General features: G+C 44.2%; 1 protein-coding gene across 2 annotated transcripts in view; it reads right to left on the minus strand.

Annotated features, from left to right (window-relative positions):
• The window catches only part of ARHGEF37 (Rho guanine nucleotide exchange factor 37), a 54,520-nt gene extending 32,942 nt beyond the window's left edge, over positions 1-21,578 (minus strand). For both annotated transcript variants that reach the window (XM_050794006.1, XM_050794007.1), the window contains exons 1-3: positions 21,402-21,578; positions 4,893-5,089; positions 1,733-1,856 (exon numbers count right to left, since the gene is read on the minus strand). In XM_050794006.1, the coding sequence (XP_050649963.1) occupies positions 1,733-1,856; positions 4,893-5,078 (310 nt within the window). In that variant the 5' untranslated portion in view covers positions 5,079-5,089; positions 21,402-21,578. The remainder of the gene's footprint in view (positions 1-1,732; positions 1,857-4,892; positions 5,090-21,401) is intronic.
• Between the last annotated feature and the right edge of the window lie 624 nt (positions 21,579-22,202).

The raw sequence follows: 22,202 nt of genomic DNA on the forward strand, positions 1-22,202 counted from the left end.
TGGTTATCCTAACCATTTCAGAATAAGAAGACTATCCTCCTTAGGAGGCTGAGGCAGGAGGATCCTTGAGGCTGGAAGGTGGAGGCTGCAAGTGAGTCATGATTGCTCCATTGCACTCTAGCCTGGGCAATAGAGTGAGATCCCATCTCAAAAAAAAAAAAAAAAATTAAACCAAAGGAGACTATCCTCATTTCTCATCTGGGCCACAACTGATCTCGCTGCTTCCACTCTCACCACCCCCTCATAATCCATTGTCCACAACAGCCAAAGAGATCTTTGAAAAACATAAATCAGCCAGGTGTGGTGGCTCACGCCCATAATCCCAGCACTTTGGAAGGCCAAGGCAGGCAGATCAAGAGGTCAGGAGTTCAAGGCCAGCCTGACCAACATGGTGAAACCCTATCTCTACTAACAATACAAAAAGTAGCCAGGCATGGTGGCGGGCACCTGTAGTCCCAGCTACTTGGGAGGCTGAGGCAGGAGAATCACTTGAACCCAGGAGGCAGAGATTGCAGTGAGCCAAGATTGCACCACTGCACTCTAGCCTGGGCGACAGAGCAAGACTCCGTTTCAAAAAAAAAAGGAAAAGAAAAACATAAATCAAACCATGTCACTTCCCCACTCAAAACTGTCCAATGGCTCCCCATCACAGTTAGAATAAACTTCAAACTCCTTGCCATGACCTATAAAACTGTGCATGATCTGGTCCTTGTGCGCCTCTTCTATCTTATCCCCTGACAGTCTCCCCTCATTAATTTCCCTGGAGCCACATCAACCTTCCGTCTGTCCTTTAAACGTTATGGACTCATCCTTGCCTCGGGGCCTTTGCACAACTATGCTCTCTACTCTCCCTTCAGATATTCTCAAGGCTAGTTCCTTCCTGATACTCAGATCTCAGGTCATATATTCACTCCTCCAGAGGCCTTCCCTCACACCTAGAAGTTACCACAACTATTTATCGCCTTCAAATTACAAATTATTGGGCCGGGCGCGGTGGCTCAAGCCTGTAATCCCAGCACTTTGGGAGGCCGAGACGGGCGGATCACGAGGTCAGGAGATCGAGACCATCCTGGCTAACACGGTGAAACCCCGTCTCTACTAAAAAGTACAAAAAACTAGCCGGGCGAGGTGGCGGGCGCCTGTAGTCCCAGCTACTCGGGAGGCTGAGGCAGGAGAATGGCGTAAACCCAGGAGGCGGAGCTTGTAGTGAGCCGAGATCCGGCCACTGCACTCCAGCCTGGGCGACAGAGCGAGACTCCGTCTCAAAAAAAAAAAAAAAAAAATTATAAATTATTACCTACAATTCTGTTGTTTGTCTGTCTCTGTCACTAACTTGTCTCTGTCACTAACTTGTCAATTCCATGAGAACAGAAGCTCAGACTCTCTTGCTGATGCTTTGCCTGCACACTGCAGATGCTCAGTAAATAACTGTTGGATGAAAGAATGTGAAAGAGACATAGACTAAACATTTAGCTGCATCACTAACAATTCTGTGACTGTGAGGATGTTCCTCTCTGTCTCTGGGGCTCAGTCTCTGTAAAGCAATGGGACTGGACTAGTTGTTATTTGAGGGCCCTGCTGGCTCTGATAGGTTGTGTTTTGGAGATCCCCAAAACAGACTGCCATTGAGCTACATTTCCCTGGAACTCTGGAGACAGTTAAGCAGTGACCACTCACTGAGAACAATTGCACAAGAATCTAAGGCTGACAGCTCCTTAGGTTTTTTGCTTACCAACTAGCTGCACTTGTTCCTCTTTCTTGGAGGCTGTCTCCTGCAGATCATGAAGGAATCTGCTGTTCACCTTGATGATATCATCAATGTTTGAGAACAGGACATCCAGATCTCCCTGTGGCAACTGGAAGGAACAAAGAAGCCATGGGAGGTGGTGAAGAGTTCCACAGAGTGTGTTTGCAGACTTTCGAGATTAGGACAGAACACTCACACCATTCCCATCACTCTTGAGAAGACTGGCTGCCCCAGTGACATTCTGCAAGGATTTTGAAACGTTAAAAATTGAGTATTTTCATTACGTTACGAGAAGAGAGGAACAGATGGAGTACTCAGTGTGGAAGGAAAGCTGAATCAGGGTTTTAGCCTAGGTCTGCTGCCAGCTGTCTTCTCTCAGTTTCCCCATCTGTCATTTAAGGATGAGAAGTTAGACTTCTTTCCAGCTCTGACATACTTGGCACCTACCACCATGACCTCAAGATGCATTCTCTGGACCCTATTAACCAAGCTATACCGCTGTTTAAAAAGATGCAGGACATCTATATAAATGCACAAGCAGTAAAGGATGTGCTGGACACACACTCAAGTGGGAAAGCTAACTGCAGAACAATATCTAGAGTCTGCTCTTGTTGTTGTTAAAATAAATAACAACATACAGAGTCATGCACTGCATAATAACATTTTAATCAATGATGGATTGTATATACCAGGATGATCTCATAGAATTATAATATTGTATTTTTACTGTGCCTTTTCTGTGTTTAGATACATAAATACTATTGTCTTGCAGTTGCCTGTAGTATTCAGGACAGTGACATGCTGAACAGATTTATAGCCTAGGAACAATAGGCCATACCGTCCAGTCTATGTGTGTAGTAGGCTATCCTATCTAGGTTTGTATAAGTGCACTCTATGGTGTTCGCACATGATGAAATTGCCTAACTATGCATTTCTCAACACATATCCCTGGTGTTAAGTGACACATGACTGTATTTGCTTGTTTAATGTCTACAGAGAAAAATCCTAATTTCTGGAGGGTAAAATAAAAGAAGCACTTCACTTTCTACATTATCTACTTTGGTATTTCATTCAATGAAGAAAAACTATTTTTAAGTCCAGTATTTATCTGTCAAGACTGGGATATACTCAACTAAACAAAATCTTTGCCCTTATGGACCTCAAATGCGAGGGGATGCTTGAAATGTAGCAAGCAAGAGCCTGCATTATTTCTGAAACCAGAAAAAGAAAATGTAAAAAATAAGCACTATAATAGTAACTCTCACAGTGATAATTTCTCCATGTCACCACCCTGCAAATGAGACAGTTAGAATGTAGGTCATGACTGGGTGTGGTGGCACGAGCTTGTAATCCTAGCTAATCAGAAGGCTGACTTGGGAGGGTGAGATGGGAGGATCACTTGAGCCTGGGAGTTTGAGACCAGTCTGGGCAATGTAGTGAGACCCTGTCTCTTAAAAAAAAAAAAAAAAGTTTACCTTGGACTTTCCTGGGTGATCCGAGCCCGAGTCTTGCTCTGGCCTTTTGGGTTCCCCTGCCTGAGGGCCTGCAGGAGCTGTGGTTGGAGACCTGAGGAGGGGACAGAGCCCAGCCCCTCTCCTGTGGCTGAGCAGGCCTCTGTGTCCATGACACCTGCCTTTGGGGGACCTGGGGGCTGTGGGTAGGAGTCAGTCCCCTAGAGGTCTATTAGGGAATCCTTTTGTATCTACACTTTGGGTTTTAGCTTCAAAGCTCCATCAGGTACAGTTCGCATCTCAGGATGGGTGGAAAGCTTGAGTGAGGGCTCCCCTGGTTTGTCATAGCTCCACCTTCCTTAGAGGGAGAGGGCTGTTGCAGACCCCCCATCCATGCCACACCAGCTCAGCACTGCACATCTAGAGGTGATTCCCAAGATTGTTGGTGCCTCCTGGCCTTCCTGCACCAGGCCAAGAGGTACCTCAGAGGTATGCTGGGTTCTTTGCCTCTTCTTGGTTGAAGGGTCTCTCTATATATGAATGTGTATATATAAATATAAATATAAATATAAATATAAATATATATATGATCTATTTTCTTCCGGAATTCTGTTAGAAAAGTAAAGAAAAAGCAAATGCTATTGATTTATCTCAGGGTGCCCAAAGAGGCTGTAGTCAATTTTTGGTACTAGGAAAGGCACCAAATGCATTTCCTGACTTTTAAGCATTTCCTTGTTGGAAGCCATAGAGGGGCAGGCCAAGTTGCTGACAGTGACTTTGCAGATCGAATAAAGAGACCCTTGAAGGGAAAGCAGGAAAAGGAAGAAGAAGAAAGAAGAAAGAAGAAGAAGAAGGAGGAGGAGGAGGAGGAGAAGAAGAGGAAGAAGGAGAAGAGGAAGAAGGAGAAGAAGAGGAAGAAGAGGAAGAAGAAGAGGAGGAAGAGGAGGAAGAAGAGGAAGAAGAAGAAGGAGGAGGAAGGAGGAAGGAAGGAGGAGGAGGGGAAGGAGGAGGAGGGGAAGGAGGAGGAGGGGGAGGAGGAGGAGGGGGAGGAGGAGGAGGAGGAGAAGGAGGAGGAGGAGAAGGAGAAGGAGGAGAAGGAGAAGGAGAAGGAGGAGAAGGAGAAGGAGAAGGAGAAGGAGAAGAAGGAGAAGGAGAAGAAGGAGAAGAAGGAGAAGAAGGAGAAGAAGAAGAGGAAGAGGAAGAAAAGAAGAAGAAGAAGAAGAGGAAGAAGAAGAGGAAGAAGAAGAAGAGAAGAAGAGAAGAAGAAGAAGAAGAAGAAAGAAGAAGAAGAAGAAGAAGAAGAAGAAGAAGAAGAAGAAGAAGAAGAAGAAGAAGAAGAAGAAGAAGAAGAAGAAGAAGAAGAAGAAGAAGGAGAAGAAGAAGAAAAGAGTCAGTTTAAGCAATCTGTTCCAAACTTGAAAAGGGCTTGTTCATTAGCTCACATAGTTCTCCCAGTGATTATTCCGCTCCCCAGTTAGCCGAGGAATACGCTAAGATTCTAAGCCATGCAAGACCTTGCTGAAGGTTGCACAGCCAATAAATGGAAGCACTGGGGCTTACATCCAGGTCTGTACTTCACATCCACAATGCTTCCCTTCTATCAAGCTTGCCCCAGGAATGGATGGGAAATCTCAGAAGCTGGGACCCACATTTGCCCCCATAGAGACAGGTTGTATGTGACCCCACCCAAGTACCTGCTGGAGGCGGCTCCTGATGTCAGAGGCACAGAGCTGGAGCATGTGCAAGTAGGAGACCTCAGTGTCGATGAGCTCCTGGACAGCCAACCTCTGACGAAGCAGCGATCTGTCCTCGGAGGCCCTACCTTCCCCATCCAGACTCCCTGACCTGCAGGACAGCTCGTCGGCTCCATGCTTGGCCATGTCAGCAGGTTCTGGGAAAAGCAAAACCATCCCCACTCACTTCCGGGAAGAACTATTGGGACATGCTGTCTCTAATTCAATGACAATTTCTCATCAAGAGGCCTAAAAACATCTTAAGCTGCAAACAGAGTCCAGATGAACTGTTTATTAGCATTTGTAGGCAGTACTTGCACAATATTGAAAGGTATATAACAGCTTTGATAATTCTTGACATTTTAGGCAGTGGCTCACGCCTGTCATCCCAGCACTTTGGGAGGCCAAGGTGGGCAGATCACCTGAGGTCAGGAGTTCAAGACCAGCCTGGCCAACATGGTGAAACCCCGTCCCTATTAAAAATATAAAAATTAGCCAGGTGTGGTGGCAGGTGCACCTGTAGTCGCAGCTACTCAGATATGCTGAGGCAGAAGAATCACTTGAACCCGGGAGGCAGAGGTTGCAGTGAGCCAAGATCACACCACTGCACTCCAGCCTGGGCAACAGGGCAAGACTCTGTTTCAAAAAAAAAGTTTCAAAATAGATAATTCTTGACATTTTAAATTCATTTCCCAGGACTCAGACAATGTGCTTGCCTGGCTTTTCTTCTATTTCCAATTCAGCTCTTGACCTAGATTTCTTTATCTAGTGCAGTTGAATCTCTTTCACCCTCTCCCAGTGGTCCCCCTACACCCCATCCTACCAGCTACCCCATTCAGGCCTTACTACCCATCGCCTGGGCTATTTCTACAGCCCCCAGAGTCATCCTTCCTAATCCACACTCCTCTCCTGCCACCACCACACCCATTCTTTCTGGACTCGCTTCCAGGTTAAACTCCCTGAAACAACGCGTGTGAACATGGTGTGCCCTGCTGTAAGACTTTAGTAGCTTCCTGCTGCTCAGTGGTCTGATTCCAACCTCATTTCCCCTTCACAGACTGCACTCCAGGCTCTAACTATATTTCCTCTTCACAGGTGGTACTGCAGTGGAAAGAGAGTTGAGCGCTCTTCTCCATACTTGCATTGGCATTTCCTGCTTTTGTACCTGCCATGCTCCCTCCTGTGTTCCTATCCCCCAATATTCATTTCTCTAAAGCCACTCTTGATCCTCCCCTCATTTCTCACTCCCACCAGCTGCACTTTTCTTCTCTGAAACTCCTACAGTCCTTTATCTCTCACTTTTAAAGTATCAAGGGCCAAGGTGCAGTGGCTCATGCCTGTAATCCCAGCACTTTGGGAGGCCAACGTGGGCGAATCACCTGAGGTCGGGAGTTAGAGACCAGCCTGGCCAACATGGTAAAAATGCATCTCTACTCAAAATACAAAAATTAGCCGGGTGTGGTGATGCACACCTGTAATCCCAGCTACTCGGGAGGCTGAGGCAAGAGAATCGCTTGAACCCAGGAGGTGGAGGTTGCAGTGAGCCGAGATTGCACCACTGCACTCTAGCCTGGGTGACAGAGCAAGACTCCATCTCAAAATAATAATAATAATAATAATAATAATAATAATAATAATGTGTCAAGGGCAATACCATGGACAAGATGATCTGAAAAACTTTCCTACCACAAAACACTTAGGAATGCTAGATCAGCTATAATAAACTTTTAAATAAACTTTTTAACTGCATGACAGATCATGTAAGAGACGAAAAGAAATCACTAGGGCCCTCAAACAGGGAGTTGAAAACCAGGATGGGGAGCAGCTGACCTGATGCAGCTGTGGCCCAAAGTAGAGGGGTGGGTAGGGAAGACATCATTTGAAACTCAGTGAACCAGAGACTTGGGCATTAGGGCCAGGTAGGAACAGGAGACAAGCTCCGTCACAGAACTGAGACCCCCTACCACAAGGACTTCTGTGAAATGGTGGATCAGGAAAGAAAAAAACCAACAACATGCAGCCATCCACACAGAAGATGACAAAGACAGTTCATCCCAGTTCTGGGTGAGGAATTGGATTCTGGGTGAGGAGAAAAGGTCTCCATAACATAAATTCATAACAACACATCTGCCTTCACTGGGTTTAAGTCCAAATCAATGGTATACATGTGGTCCAGGTGGTCCAAAGCTAAGAAATTTATACAAAAAGAAATCCTGGATTCTGAGTGGCCATAACAAAATAAAATGTTTCCAGAAGGACCCGTCTTGAACCTAGGCCACAGATAACCATGTCCTGAAGATGAGTTTACAATACAAAATTGTAAGAATGCCCCTGTGACTGAGAACCAGCAGAAACAACAAGAGCAGGAGTAGACCCCAAGAGTATCAGATAACCAACCAGTCAGACACAGGCCAAAACAGAAATGGGGAAAGACGAAAGCACTAGGACAAAAAATAGAGACCTGTATAATGTTTTACAAGTACCAAATATGCCTGGGCACAGTGGCTCATGTCTGTAATCCCAGAACTTTGGGAGGCCAAGGCGAGAGGCTTATTTGAGCCCAGGAGTTCAAGACCAGCCTGGGCAACATAGTGAGACTTCGTCTAACAAAAAAAAAATTTTTTTTCATTAGGCAGGCATGGTGGTACATGCCTGTGGTCCCAGCTACTCAGGAGGCCGAGGTAGGAGGATTGCTTGAGCCCAGGAGGTGGAAGTTGCAGTAAGCCAAGATTGCCCCACTGCCCTCTAGCTTGGGTGAAAGAGCGAGACCCTGTCTCAAAAAAACAAAAAACAAAAAACTGTGAATACAGTAAGATACACAATTGTTACACAACGTCCCTCATGTTGCCTTTTCACCTAATTCGCTCCAGTCCCCATCCCATCCTCACCCTTGGCAACCACAAATCTGTTCTCCATTTCTATAATTGTGTCCTTTCCCGAAATGCATGTAAATGGAATCACACAGTATGTAATCTTTTAGGATTGGCTTTATTCAATCAGCATAATTCCCTGGAGATTCATGTATATTGTGGGTATCAATAGTTGTAGTTCCTTTTTATTGCTGAGTAGCTGAGATGCTTTATTTGTTTAAAAAAAAGTACAAAGGAAACATGGCAAAAATGTTAAAGCTAGGAGGTAAGTACATGGGTATTTGTTGTTTTGTGCTTTGTTATTTTCTGGATGGTTAAAATACTTCATAATATTTAAAATGGCACAGATCCTGTGTAACCTTATATTCAGGGTGCTCATTTTCCCGGCTAGACACTAAGCTCTTGGAGGCAAGATGAGCACCTATTCATCTTGTATTCTCCTCTGTGCCTCACTATGCCAGTGATTAACACTATTTGCTACATAAAAGGTTCCTGTGGCTGTATTAGTAGTTGTTGAAGTTTCTGTCTCAGGCCGAAAGCATTGTTCCATGGATTGGAGAGTACATAAATGGGTGTTTGGGGAGGGTAGGGATGTACAAAGGGCAAAGGCCCAGAAAGATCCTGGAACAAATCTGTCTGATGCACAGCTCTATTCTAGCTCCTGAACACACCCCGTAATCTGCTGATTTGTCCCTGGCTTGAACTGCAACATTCACTACCTGTGCAGCTTCTCTAGAAAGATCCCCATAGAATTTCAGGAAAGCTATTCAGGTGCCACAACTCAAAACTGTTGCTAAATAAATAAAATTATGAGAAATACTTTACAGAGAACTACTAAAGAGTTAAAATAGCATTAATTTGCACTTAGGTTAATTGTAGTCTAGACCTCCTAGCAGGCCTGGCCAAACCTCTCTGTAGCAGCATGTGTTATCCCTTAGATTATAGCCTGTGTAATGGAAAAAACCACATTGTTATTTCTTTAAAAACATCATACCCTTATTTGATCATTACACATTGTATACAGGTATCAAAATACCACGTGTACTCCCCAACTATTATATATCCATTTAAAATAGCATGAAAAATAAACTAATAATTGTTTAAAGGAAAAATATCTATATTATTCAGCAATAAAAGAAATGAAGTACAATCGACCCTTGAACAGCATGGGTTTGACCGCATGGATCCACTTACACACAGAATTTCTCCTGCCTCTGCCAACCCTGAGACAGCAAGGCCGACCCCTCCTCCTCCTCAACCTACTCAACACAAAGCCCACAAGGATGAAAACCTTTATGATGATGCACTTCCACTTAGTCAATAGTAAACATATTTTCTCTTCTCCATGATTTTTTAAATAACATTTTCTTTTCTCTAGCTTACTTTAAGAATATAGTATATAATACAGATAACATATAAAATATGTGTGAATCAACTGTTTATATTATCAGTAAGGCTTCCAGTGAACAGTGGGCCATCAGTAGTTAAGTTTTTGGTGAGTCAGAAGTTATAGGTGGATTTTCCACTGCACAGGTTGGTGCCCCAACCCCCATGTTGCTCAAGGATCAATTGTATCGATATGTCCTACAACATAAATGAATCTTAAAAACATTATGCTTAGTGAAAAAAGGCAATCACAAAGGGCCAAGTATTTTATTATTGCATTTATACGAAATGACCAGAATAAGCAAATCTATAGAAACAGATAGAAAGATTAGCAGTTGCCTAAGGCTGAGGCGATGGAGAATTGGGAGTTTGGAGCTGAAGGGTGGAAGGTTTTCTGGGGAAATGATGAAAATGTTCTAAACTGATTGTGGAGATGGTTGCACAAGTCTGTGAATATACTAGAAACCATTGATTTGTACATTTGATTTAAATGGGCAAATTATATGATATGAATTATAGCTCAATAAAGCTGTTACTAAAACAATTTTATAGAATATCAAATGCTGGCAAGAATATGGAGAAATTGGATCTCTCATACACTGCTGGTGAAAATATAAAATGCCTGGGTACAGTGGCTCACGCCTGTAATCCCAGCACTTTGGAAGGCTGAGGCGCGTGGATCCCCTGAGGTCAGCAGTTCGAGACCAGCCTGACCAACATGGCAAAACTCCATCTCTACTAAAAATATAAAAATTAGCCAGGCTTGGTGGTGGGCGCCTGTAATCCCAGCTACTTGGGAGGCTGAGGCAGAAGAATTGCTTGAACCCGGGAGGCAGGGGTTGTGGTAAGCTGAGATTGTGCCACTACACTCCAGCCTGGATGACAGAGCGAGACTCCACCTCAAAAAAACAAAAACAAAAACAAACAAACAAAAAAACCAAGAAAATGTAAAATGGTACAGCCACTCTGGAAAACAGTTTGTCAGTTTCTTCAAAAATAAAACATACATTTTCTGTACAACTCAGCAATTGCACGTCTGGACATCTAACCCACAGCAAGAGAACTTATGTACAAAAACCTGTATGTAAGTGTTCATAGAAACTTTATTTGTAATTTTCAAAAACTGGAAACAACCAAAATTTCATTTAATAGATGATGGTTAAACCAACAGTGGTACATGCATGCCACTGAATACTCAGAAATGAAAAGGAACGAACTGCTGATACAACAACAACTTGGATGGCTCTAGAGGGCATGATGCTATGTGAAAAAAAGCCAATCTTTAAAGGTCACATACTGTGTGATTCCATTTAGTAACAAAGAAAATTGTATAGATAGAGAACAGATGCGTGGCTGTCTGGTTAGAGATGCTGATGGACAGCAGGTGGGTGTGAGTATAAAAGAACAGCAACAGAGAGAACTTTGTGGTGACAGTGCTATTGCCTACAACAGAATATTCTGTAATTTAATTTGAGGTGGTGATTACACAAATCTACACATGATAAAATGGAATAGAACAATCAAACACAAACACACATATTATACCAATGACCATTTCCTGGTTTTGATGTTGTGCTATATTTAAATAAGATGTAACCATTGGGGAAACATGGGTGAACAGTATGAACAGTACAGAGGACCTCCCTGTGCTATTGTTGCAACCTCACCTTGATCTAGAATTATTTCAAAATAAAAATTTAAAAGCAAAATATTATACAGATGCTCTTCAACTTACAATGAGGTTATGTCCTGATAAACCCATTATAAGTTGAAAATTATATAAGTAAAAAATGCATAGAATATACCTGACGCCTCGTGAACATCATAGCTTAGCCTAGATTACTTCAAACGTGCTTAGAACACTTATGTTAGCCTACAGTTGCCCAAAATCATCTAATACAAAAATCTGTTTTATAACAAAGTGTTCAATATCTAGAGTAATTAATTGAATAAAGTATTGAAAGTGAAACATAGAATAGTTGCATGGGTAATCAAAGTACGGTTTCTATTGAATGTGTATCACTTTTGCACCATTTTACAGTCAAAAATTCATAAAGTTGAATCATCATAAGTCGGGGACTGTCTGTATAGCTTAAGTTACCCAATATCTTAGAAATAGTCTCAGGACAAATGCAGCTTAAACGCCTGGGAGAAGCCAGGCAAATGGTCTCACAACTATCATCCCAGCTACTCAGGAAGCTGAGGAGGGAGGATCACTTGAGTCCAGGAGTTCAAGGCTGCAATGAGCTATGAAGCCACTACTGCACTCCAGCCTGGGCAACAGAGAGAGACCCCATCTCTTAAAAAAAGACAAAGGCTGGCCGAGCACGGCGGCTCACGCCTGTAATCCTCACACTTTGGGAGGCCAAGGTGGGGGGACTGACTGAGCTCAGGAGTTTGAGACCAGCCTGGGCAGATGCAGTAGCTTGCTGAAGAAGTATTAACTCTAGAACATTCAACTTTTTTTTTTTTTTTTTTTTTTTTTGACATGGAATACAAAGGTCCTAGCCCCTCAGGAGGCTGAGGCAAGAGGATTGTTTTGAGCCCAGGAGGTTGAGGCCACAGAGAGCCATGCACGGCATGGCCATGATTGTGCCACTGCAGCCTGGGCATCAGAGAGAGACACTGTCTCAAAAAAGAAAAAAAGAACTAAAAGAGGTCTTCTGTACCATTCACCCATGTTTCCCCAGTGGTTACATCTTATTTAAATATAGCACAACATCAAAACCAGGAAATGGGCATTGGTATAACACATGTTTGTGTTTGATTGTTCTATTCCATTTTATTACGTGTAGATTTGTGTAGCCACCACCTCAATTAAATTACAGAACACAACCATAACCCCAAAACTTTGGGAGGACGAAGCAGGAGGATCACTTTAGCTCAGAAGTTTGAGATCATACCGGGCAACATGGAGAAACCCCACCTCTATAAAAAATATAAAAAAAAATTAGCCGGGTATGGTGGTACACATCTGTAGTCCCAGCTACTCTGGAGTCTGAGGTGGGAGCCATTCTCCACCTGGGAGGCAGAGGTTGCAGTAAGCCAAGAGCCAAGATAACACCACTGCACTCCAGCCTGGGTAACAAGAATAAAATAGCCAGGCCAGACGTGGTGCCTCACACCTGTAATCCCAACACTTTGGGAGGCCAAGGTGGGTGGATCTTGAGGTCAGGAGTTTGAGACCAGCCTGACCAACATGGTGAAACCCCATCTCTACTAAAAATACAACAATTAGCCAGGCATGGTGGTGTAATCCCAGCCACTCAGGGGGCTGAGGTAGGAGAATTACTTGAACCTGGGACGTGGAGATTGCTGTGAGCGAAGATTGTGTCACTGCACTCCAGCCTGGGCTACAGGCTCAAAAAAAAAAAAAAAAAAAAAAAGTTGAATGATCTGCAGTTAATACTTCTGCAGCAAGCTGCTGCTTCTGACTCTAGAATAGAATAAAACTGAGTTAATTCTCTTCTCTCTCTTCTGTTCACACTGGCACAGAGGGATTTGGGCATTCACACATTCATTCAACAAGTATTTGGAGCAGCTACTACATGACAAGCATTTTGCAGGATTCCAGAAATACAAAGATCAGGAAAAAGTGGGTCTACAATTAGGATATGGTATTTAAAATATCTGGTTATTTGTTCCAGGTTTCACTCCACTAAAAGCAGAGAAACTATTTAAATTAAAACATGACGTAGGTTGGGCACAGTGGATCACACCTGTAATCCCAACAGTTTGTGAGGCTAAGGTGGGAGGACTGCTTGAGCTCAGGAGGTGAGACCAGCCTGGGAAACACAGTGACACCCCACCTCCACTAAAAAAAAAAAAATTAAATTAGCCAGGCGGCCGGGCGTGGTGGCTCACACCTGTAATCCCAGCACTTTGGGAGGCCAAGACGGGAGGATCACCCAAGCTCAGGAGTTCGAGACTAGCCTGGCCAACATGGTGAAACTCTGTCTCTACTAAAAATACAAAAATTAGTCGGGCGTGATGGTGAGTTCCTGTAATCCCAGCTACTTGGGAGGCTGAAGTAGGAGAATCACTTGAACCTGGGAGGTAGAGGTTGCAGCAAGCTGAGATCTTGCCACTGCACTCCAGCCTGGGCAGCAAGAGGGAAACTGTCTCAAAAAAAAAAAAAAGAAAGAAAAAGAAAATCAGCCAGGCATGGTGGTGCATGCCTGTAGTCCCAGCTACTTGGGATGCTGAGGTGGGAAGATCGCTTGAACTCCAGAAGTTGAGGCTATGGTGGGCAGTGATCATACCATTGCGCTCCAGCCTGGACAACAGAGTGAGACCCTGTCTTATAAATTAATTAATTAATTAATTAATAAAACATTATATGTCAATTAAAAACATAATAAAACTTTTAAAAAATGATATGGACATCCTGATTATTTAATCCCTTTCAAGAGAGAAGAAGTAACAAGAGGAAACGATTCTCCAAACCTTTTTTTTTTTTTTTTTTTTTTTGAGATGGAGTCTCGCTCTGTAGCCCAGGCTGGAGTGCAGTGGCCGGATCTCAGCTCACTGCAAGCTCCGCCTCCCGGGTTCACGCCATTCTCCTGCCTCAGCCTCCCGAGTAGCTGGGACTACAGGCGCCGCCACCTCGCCCATCTAGTTTTTTGTATTTTTAAAGTAGAGACGGGGTTTCACCGTGTCAGCCAGGATGGTCTCGATCTCCTGACCTCGTGATCCGCCCGTCTCGGCCTCCCAAAGTGCTGGGATTACAGGCTTGAGCCACCGCGCCCAGCCCAAACCTTTTTTTTTAAGAGACAGGATCTCACTCTGTCACCCAGGGCTGGAGTACAGTGATGCAATCCTGGGCTCAAGCAATCCTCCCATGTAGCTGGGACTACAGACATGTGCCACCATGCCCAGCTAATTTTCTAATTTTTTGTAGAGACAGGGTCTCACTTGTTTCTGAGGCTGGTCTCTTCCTAGACTCAAGTGATCCTCTCCTCTTGGCCTCCCAATGCACTGGGATAACAGGCATGAGCCACTGAGCCTGGCCTAGTTTTGACCAATTGGAGGAACTGAATGGAAAAATGGAACTAAGCAGATCGCTGGAGAAAGTGAAACTATCATTTAAAAGTTCTTTCAGAAGATAAAATGTCAGGGCAGGGAAAGTTGAGGATCCATCAGCTGCCTACCCAAGGCTTTAAAGGGGAGCCATTTTATATTTAAAAAAAAAATTTTTTTTTCTTTCCCTTTCTTACTCCCGGGAGGAGCCAATTTAAACATTTAAGGAAGGGGAAAAAAAGGAAAACCATCTGGTCTCAGACTCCAGAAATGATTCATAGAAAGCTGTCAAAGGTGAAGTTCAGACATCATGAGAGCAAAGGACCTTGTTGAAGAATAAAGGGGCCAGGCATGGTGGCTCATGCCCATAATCCCAGCACTTTGGAAGGTCAGGCGGGCAGATCACATGAGGCCAGGAGTTCAAGACCAGCTTGGCCAACATGGCAAAACCCCATCTCTACTAAAAAATACAAAAACTTAGCCAGGCATGGTAGTACACACCTGTAATCTCAGCTACTTGGGTGGCTGAGACACAAGAATTGCTTGAAGTTTGGACGCAGAGGTTGCTGTGAGCTGAGATCACGCCATTGCACTCCGGTCTGGGTGACAGAGCAAGACTCTGTCTCAAAAAACAAACAAACGACAACTGCAAACAACAACAACAACAACAACAAAACAAAACAGGCCGGGCGTGGTGGCTCACGCCTGTAATCCCAGCACTTTGGGAGGCCAAGGCGGGTGGATCACAGGGTCAGGAGTTCAAGACCAGCCTGACCAACATGGTGAAACCCTGTCTCTACTAACAATATAAAAAAATTAGCCGGGCATGGTGGCACACGCCTGTAATCCCAGCTACTCAGGAGGCTGAGGCAGGAGAATCGCTTGAACCCAGGAGGCAGAGGTTGCAGTGAGCGAGATCATGTCACTGCATTCCAGCCTGGGCGACAGAGTGAGACTTTGTCTCCAAAAAAATAAATAAATAAAGGGAGGGAACACCTACAGAAACAAGAATGTGCACATAGGGACCCTGGCTACTGAGTGTGGTTTATAAAGATAGAAATCATAGTCAGAAGGGAGGATCCTGTACAAAGAGCTTCCAGAACTCTAAAACCCCCGAAAGAGCTGGAATCAACAAAATTAGAAGGATAACTTCTGAAGTCCCATCCCTACTATCACTGCCAAGCATATTTTAAGACTGATGTTCAGAAAAAGTAAGAGAGACGCACACTATTTGGTGGCAGTGTTTTCCTCTTCTTAGTCCTAAAGACTGAGTGTGAGAGGTACGGTGAAGGTTAGGAGCCCAGGCCCTGGAGCCAGAAAAACCTCATTTCAAATGCTGATTCTACAATTCATTAGCTGGCTTTCCTAGGATTTTTACATAACCTTCTTACTGGGTTGTTATAAGATTTCTTAAGATAATTCAAGTAAAATATTTAATAGAGTGCTTGATACATGGTAAACTCTCAATTATAGCAGCCATGGTTTTGTGCTTCTATTACTGGAAAGGGTAGCATTACCATTGATCAGATGTATGAAGTTGTCTAAAGAACGTGGCTGATCTAGATGCATAATATTTAAGCAGGTGCCATGAACAGCTAATCGTCATAATAAGAACTATATATCAGAGCCTTACTGAGAATAACGCTAATACCATAGAAATAGAACTGAGAGACTGAGAGAGAGACTGAAATGATGGCATGATTCATTTCAGCCATGATAGAGACAGATTCCCTCTTTCATATGAGCCAATACATTTTTATTCCTCATCCTCCTTTTGCCTAAGCCACTCGGAGCTGGATTTCTGCCACTTGATTAAAACAAACAGTTCATTAGCCCTTAGAAAGGGAAACAGAGATCACTTGGAGTCAGCATAGGTTAATTTAATAAACACTGGTCATGCCAGAGTTTCCTCATTCTCTTACTGACAGTCAACTAGATCAGTAGATCAAAGGAATGCTGTAGTCCAGTGTATCTGATCCAGGAAAGTGTTGTCAGTCTCTTGTGACATACTTATACATATGGAATAAGAGGGAGTGGTGGAGGCTGACGTAGAGGGCAGAGACAGAACAGTAATAAGGACTAAAATCTGATAAAACTACTAAATTCAAAGAGTGTTGATCAGCGTCCACCTCTGGGCTCTGTTTTGTTTTATTAAAGGTGTCTACTAATTTGTTCTTTCCATCTCTGAGACCATCTGGGTCTAAACCTCCACCACCTTTCTCCTGGACTGGTACAACAGCTTCCTGACTGGATACACAGCATCAGAGTGGAGTGGTCTTTCAAAAACATAAAATTGGGCCGGGCATGGTGGATCACACCTGTAATCCCGGCACTTTGGGAGGCCGAGGTGGGCAGATCACCTGAGGTCCGGAGTTTGAGACCAACCTGGCCAACACCGGCAAAAACCCATCTCTACTGAAGATTAAAGAAAAAAATTAGCCAGGCATGGTGGTGCATGCCTATAGTCCCAGTTCGGGAGGCTGAGGCAGGAGAATCACTTGAACCTGGGAGGCGGAAGTTGTAGTGAGCTGAGATAGTGCCACTGCACAGCCTGAGCAACAGAGCAAGACTCCATTTCAAAAACAAAAACAAAAAACAAAAAAACATGAAATTCGTCACTTTACTTCTCTGCTTGAAACCCAGACAAGTCTACCCCTGACTTTCATCATCCTTCAAAGAACCACTCCTTTCCCATGATAATTGTTTTGTTTATTCTATTTGTTTTATTACTCAGAGTTTCATTCAATATAATGTAAACTCCATGAGGGCAGGGATCATGTGCATTACCTAGTGTTCACTGTAGATCTAGCATATAGTTGGTGCTCAATTAATTGAATTAATGAATGAATGACATGGGCAAACACTGGCAGAATAAAGATCATATTGTCAATGACATTGTTGCAACTGGAGTTAGACTGATATGATTGTACATGACTCTTGGTTCTTCTTGCAAGCCATCAAAAAGTTTGAGGTCAGGTATGGAATATCAACTCCCTTTGAATTTTATATAAAATGAAAAATACAGGCCAGGCACAGTGGCTCACACTTGTAATTCCAGCACTTTGGAAGGCCAAGGCAAGCGGATCACTTGAGGTCAGGAGTTCGAGACCAGCCAGGTCAACATGGTGAAACCCTGTCTCTACTAAAAATACAAAAATTAGCCTGGCATAGTGGCACACGCCTGTAACCCCAGCTACTTGGGAGGCTGAGGCAGGAGACTCGCTAGAACCCATGGGGTGGAGGTTGTAGTGAGCCGAGATCACGCCACTGTACTCCAGCCTGGGCAACAGAGCAAGACTCCATCTCTAAATAAATAATACAGTATGTACTATGTAGTAGTACACACTGTGGTGTTTTTTGCCTGGGGCTTCTTTCTCTCAGAAAAATTATTTTGAGAACCATTCACATGGAAGCATGTATCAATATATCATTACTTTCCATTGCTTAGCAAAATTCTGTTATATGGATATACCACAATTTGTCTCTTCATACACTGAATAAACACCTGTTTGTTTCCTGTTTCACTACTACAATAAAGCTGGACCTACGAGTGAAGTTTCTGGATAACATGATAAGTGTATATTTAACTTTATAAGTTAAGCCTGTATTTAAGGTCTTTTTTAAAGTGGTTATACCATTTTACATTGCAACCAGTGGTATATAAGAGTTCCAGTTCCTCTACCTTCTGGTCAACATTTGGTGAGCCAATCTTTTCATTGTATCCATCCTAATAGTTATGAAGTGATATTTCACTGTGGTTTTAATGTGCATTTCCCTAATGAGTAATGATCTTGAATATCTTTTCAAGTGGTTATTTGCCACCCATATATATTCTTTGGACAACATTTTTAAAAAATTGTTTAAACAATGAAAGAGGCTCTTGCTCATTATATATCTAGGTAAACAATATAGAAACATGTAAAGAAGACCAGGCATGGTGGCTCATGCCTGTAATCCCAGCACTTTGGGAGGCCAAGGCAGGCAGATCACCTGAGATCAGGAGTTCAAGACCAGCCTGGCCAACATGGTGAAACCCTGTCTCTACTAAAAATACAAAAATTAGCCAGATGTGGTGGCACATGCCTGTAATCCCAGCTACAATCCCAGCTACTCAGGAGGCTGAGGCAGGAGAATCATTTGAACCCAGGAGGTGGAGGTTATTACGAGCAGAGATCATGCCATTGCACTCCAGTCTGCGCAACAGAGCAAGACTCCATCTCAAAAAAAAAGAAAAGAAAAAAAAAAAAAGAAAAAGAAACATATAAAGAAGAGTTCATAGTCAAATTAGAAAAAACATTCTAATATTTTAGAAACTACTGTGAAACAAAATAGAGCCACAGAGCCAAGAAGGGAAGGAATTTTCCAAGTCACTGTGCTTACAGAAAAGGACTTCTCTGTGTTGAGAAATAAATGATTGCAATTGAGGCGGAAAGAGAGCAACAGACATCCCCTTGCCCCATACACATTCTCTCTCTCTCCTTCTTGGAGGAAAACCTCCCCTTTATAAATACATGGAGAGGACATGTGTCTTAACTCAAATCAAATAGCAACTATTTGTCCTTAGCCTTATTTCCCCAGCTCTGTTTGGAAGGTCTAAAAAGTTCTTTCAAAAGAGGAGGGAGACAACACAGTATCTTTTTTAAAGCAGTCATTTTTATAGATAAGTGGGCCTGCCCAGGCTCTGTCATCACAAGTTTGGATCCATAGATTTAAAGTTCTCCAGCCTTCCAGTATTAGGGAATTAAGAAAATAATAACAATTATTTGAATTATAAAATTCTCTGGGTGCAGTGGCTTGCACCTGTAATCCCAGCACTTTGGGAGGCTGAGGTGGGAGGATCACTGGCATCCAGGAGTTCATGACCAGCGTGGGCAATATAGCAAGACCCTGTGTCTACAAAATGTAAAAAATTAGCCAGGTATGGTGGCATATGCCTGTAGTCCCAGCTACTCAGAAGGCTGAGGCAGGAGGATTGCTTGAACCTGGGCGGTTGAGGCTGCAGTGAGCTGTGACTGCACCACTGCACTCAGCCTGGGTGACAGAGCAAGGAGGCCCTGTCTCGAAATAAACAAATAAATAAACAAATTATTTAGCCTATCAATAAACAAGCAATAGGCTTTGGACCGTCAAGCTCTACAAAGGCCATTTTGCTTCTGTTACAGCACACGAAAACACATTCCCTACCTCATTAGTTAAATAAAAAGCCATTTATTTGATCTAGGGCAGAATCAACCAAGGCACTGTTTACCACAGTGATCTGCTGATCCAAGAGGGATGTGAGCCAACTGCCAGCAACTCCTATTCCCTGGCAGAAATTCAGCTGAGGCTCTATTGCTGGGCAAGGGTGGGTGCTGCTCAGGTCCCAGTTTACGTCCTCTTTCTTCTCATTTAAAAACAAACTCTATAGGCCAGGCACTGTGGCTCACGCCTGTAATCCCAGCACTTTGGGAGGCCAAGGTGGGTGGATTGCCTGAGCTCAGGAGTTTGCAACCAGCCAGGGCAACACGGTGAAATCTCGTCTCTACTAAAATACAAAAAATTAACCAGGCGTAGTGGCGTGTGCCTGTAGTCCCAGCTACTTGGGAGGCTGAGGCAGGAGAACTGCTTGAACCTGGGAGGTGGAGTTTGCAGTGAGCCAAGATCATGCCATTGCACTCCAGCCTGGGAGACAGAGCGAGACTCTGTCTAAAAACAAAACAAAACAAAACTCTATAGGTGTTGACCCCATTTGAAAGAGGCCAGTGAAGCCCAATAAACACTCCTTGTTACAGTATCTGGTAGTTTCTACTTTCAGCTTTTGACTTGGAGTCAAATATTGAGGGTAGTGTCTTGCTGCACCCTTATTTAGGATACCATCACGAAGGTATGTGGTGTGGTCTACAAGTCATAATAGGGCTGACTTTACTTTTTCATGTTTATAATTTTTTTAATTGTATTTTATTTCAGATACAACCCAATTTCTTCCAGGTCATCACCCTTTCCTAACTAGCACAGTTTTGATTCACTGGGTTTTGTGTGTCATCACTTTTTAAAAAATTAATGCATAAATAATAATTAATAACAGATGTACATAGTTTCAGGGTACCTGTGATACTTTAATATATTTATAAAGATCAAATCAGTGTACTTGGGATAGCTATCACTTTAAATATTTGTCTTTTCTTTATGCTAGAACCATTCAAATTATTCTCTTCTAGCTATTTTGAAATATACAACAGATTATTGTAAACTATAGTCACCCCATAATCTTCAGCACTTTTATTGAGCATATATTATGTCAGGCACTGGCCTTTACTTTCATTCTTAAGTCTGACAATAACCTGGAGGATGAAGTAGATACTCTTATCCCCAGTCTACACATAAAACTGTGCCTTGAAGAGGTTAAACTTTGCTTCCTGGATCACACAGCTAGCTGTCTGGACGTACGGCAAGTACTCCTCCACCAGCTGCCTCCCTTCAAAGGAGCAAAGAAAGTGCTCTGAAACCACCGTGCCTGGGTGCCAGCCTGCAGGAATTCATGTCAAATCTCAAACTGCGTACAAGGCCTTCTGTGAACCCTTCTACGGGGAGTGGACACAGATCTCTAAGGGGTCAGGGACCCCCAGAAGGTTAAGAATCAGTGCCTGGGCAGGCTGTCCGCTTCCCCACTGTAAGTTTCTGGCGTTCAGAAGCCGGACGTTCTGACTTCTAGTCCCAGCTTTGTCACCACTTTTCTGAGGGACCTTAGCCAAGTCACCTCACCTATGGATCACGGATTTCTGTTCTCTTTTTTCCTGGCCTTGACTGTCTATTCAAAATTATATTTTGCTTGGCAAGGATTCTTTACCATTGTTTGTAGTTTTCCACTGTTACAATGTATGCATTCTTACTGAAAGCTGTCTCAAATCCCGCACGGAAGAAGGCAGAGAGAAACAGGAACAAAGAATAATAATGTTTTTCCTGGCCAGCTTACCTCCCTGGGCCTCAGTTTCCCACCTGTAAAACGACTAAGGTAGGCCACATGGACCAGGTGGCTTACATTCCCATAAGGCTCAAGACACAAAGCTAGTTACCAAGCAAGTTGGGACCCAGGAGGTCGTCGCATCCTGCCTTTCTCTGACCCACCTCCCTTTTCTGATCCTACCAGCAGCTGTTTCCTGCACCCCTCCCCAGCCCCATCCTGCTTGACCAGGCCCCAGTCGCCCGGCGGACTCACCCGCGCGCGCAAGGTGCCTGCCGGCGCTCACACACGGAGCTTGGCCGCCCGGGAGACAGAGCAGCTGGGGCGGGAGGGGTGCGTCGCCCAGCTACCCGCAACCGCGCCGCTTCGCGCGGCTCTGCCCACCGAGGGCGCTGGCGGGCGCAGCTATGCCCACGCTGCTGCCTGCGTGCGTGCGCCGCGAGGGGGTGGCTGGTCCCCAGCCTTTGTTAATTGTCTTTCTGGAGCCAGGTTGTTTTCCGTTCGCTGCTCCCGGAGTCAGTCCCGGCCGGCTCGGAACCGTGCCCTGGCTGGCAGCCAACCCGAAGCATTGCAGGCGGAGTTTAGCTACGTGCCGGCACCCAACCTCCCGCGGCCTCTCGTTAAGCCACCTTCTCCGCTGGCCAGTCATCCCGAAAACAGGAGCCGGCATTTAGGCCACCCGGTGGGAATGCTGACGCCGATATTATTGGATACCTGTGCTCCTGCCGGAATCACCGAACTTTAGGGCTGGGCCTCGATTTAATTCTGAGTGTTGGCTGCCGAGGAGCCCTTGGTTCGTGCCCCAGCTCTCCTGGGAGCCCTGCACAACCTTAGCCAGGTCGCCCAGTCTCTTTTTTTTTTTTTTTTTTTTTTTTTTTGAGACGGAGTCTCGCTCTGTCGCCCAGGCTGGAGTGCAGTGGCCGGGTCTCAGCTCACTGCAAGCTCCGCCTCCCGGGTTCACGCCATTCTCCTGCCTCAGCCTCCGGAGTAGCTGGGACTACAGGCGCCCGCCACCTCGCCCGGCTAGTTTTTTGTATTTTTAGTAGAGACGGGGTT

This window comes from Macaca thibetana, chromosome 6 (genome assembly GCF_024542745.1).
Source record: "Macaca thibetana thibetana isolate TM-01 chromosome 6, ASM2454274v1, whole genome shotgun sequence".
NCBI lineage: Eukaryota > Metazoa > Chordata > Mammalia > Primates > Cercopithecidae > Macaca > Macaca thibetana.